The 935-nt window shown below is 38.8% G+C and overlaps 1 protein-coding gene across 1 annotated transcript in view; it reads left to right on the top strand.

The window, feature by feature from the left end:
• Positions 1–621: 621 nt before the first annotated feature.
• LOC125852390 (transcription initiation factor TFIID subunit 5-like) overlaps positions 622–935 on the top strand; it is a gene marked incomplete at its 3' end in the record, with an annotated part of 7,058 nt that continues 6,744 nt past the window's right edge. Inside the window, exon 1 of the mRNA XM_049532132.1 lies at positions 622–735. Coding sequence (XP_049388089.1) covers positions 622–735 — 114 coding nt within the window. The remainder of the gene's footprint in view (positions 736–935) is intronic.

Genomic DNA, 935 nt, shown 5'->3' with positions numbered 1-935 from the left:
AATGTAGAAAGAGATGATTTATTGTCTCTAATATCACATTCACAAAAAGAGCACCTAGAGCAAAACTGACGACCTCTTTTCATAAGGTTGTCCTGGGTGAGTGTGGCCTGTTTGGCTAGTAATCAAGTGAAACATGCAACCTTGAAGGGTACCTTGACTTTCCAGATCATCTTCCAGAGCCAGCCACTACTCGCCAGCCACTACTCTGAGAGACTGATCTTTGTGATGTCTTGTAAGCTGAACCAACTGAAAATCTGCCTTGCTTGTCTGGTAGCCAAAATAGATTGTCCTCATTGGGGGTTAAATCTTTGTATTGCTCCAGAGTATTGAGTAGTTCAGCCACTCTGTTAATTTCCCAGTCGTTCAAGTGTCTCCTAAACCTGAGATCCCACCCTTGATTGTCTCTCATTTCTCTAATTGTGGATACCTTTTGAAGGCTCAGGTTGAACAAGTCAGGATACTTGTTCTTCAAAGTTTCTTGTCCAGCCCACACATCTTCCCAAAATAGTGTTTTTCCCCCATTTCCCACCTTGATTTTACAGTTGTTTGCAAACTTGATGGTGTAATTTTAGAGTTGTGTATTTATTAAATTAAGTAAAACATTAAGCTAATTTGTATCAAATGACAGTTTCTCCTGGACAGCCTGGCTCTATATCTGATGATGCGGAAGTTGTAACTCTTGTTGCAAGTGGCCATGATGCTAGTCTCATAAATCAGAAAGAAGTTCATTGGGGGGTAAGCAAACAGTCATTACCAATAATTTTAATCTTCATGTTTTTGGATTGGATTGTGTAGTAAAATATCAGCTTTTGACTATTTACCTGTCAATACTTTACGCTATTTGATGAATTTTTGTGTTTGTTGGTTAACTGACCATGAAACAATTAAATTGGCCAGCTGGAAGTCTTCCCATGCTAATGTATGGAAGAATGAAT

The sequence above is a fragment of the Solanum stenotomum genome, unplaced genomic scaffold (genome assembly GCF_019186545.1).
Source record: "Solanum stenotomum isolate F172 unplaced genomic scaffold, ASM1918654v1 scaffold34591, whole genome shotgun sequence".
In the NCBI taxonomy this organism is placed as follows: domain Eukaryota; kingdom Viridiplantae; phylum Streptophyta; class Magnoliopsida; order Solanales; family Solanaceae; genus Solanum; species Solanum stenotomum.
The sequence above is the reverse complement of the archived record's forward strand: the minus strand, read 5'-3'. Positions and strand labels throughout refer to the sequence as shown.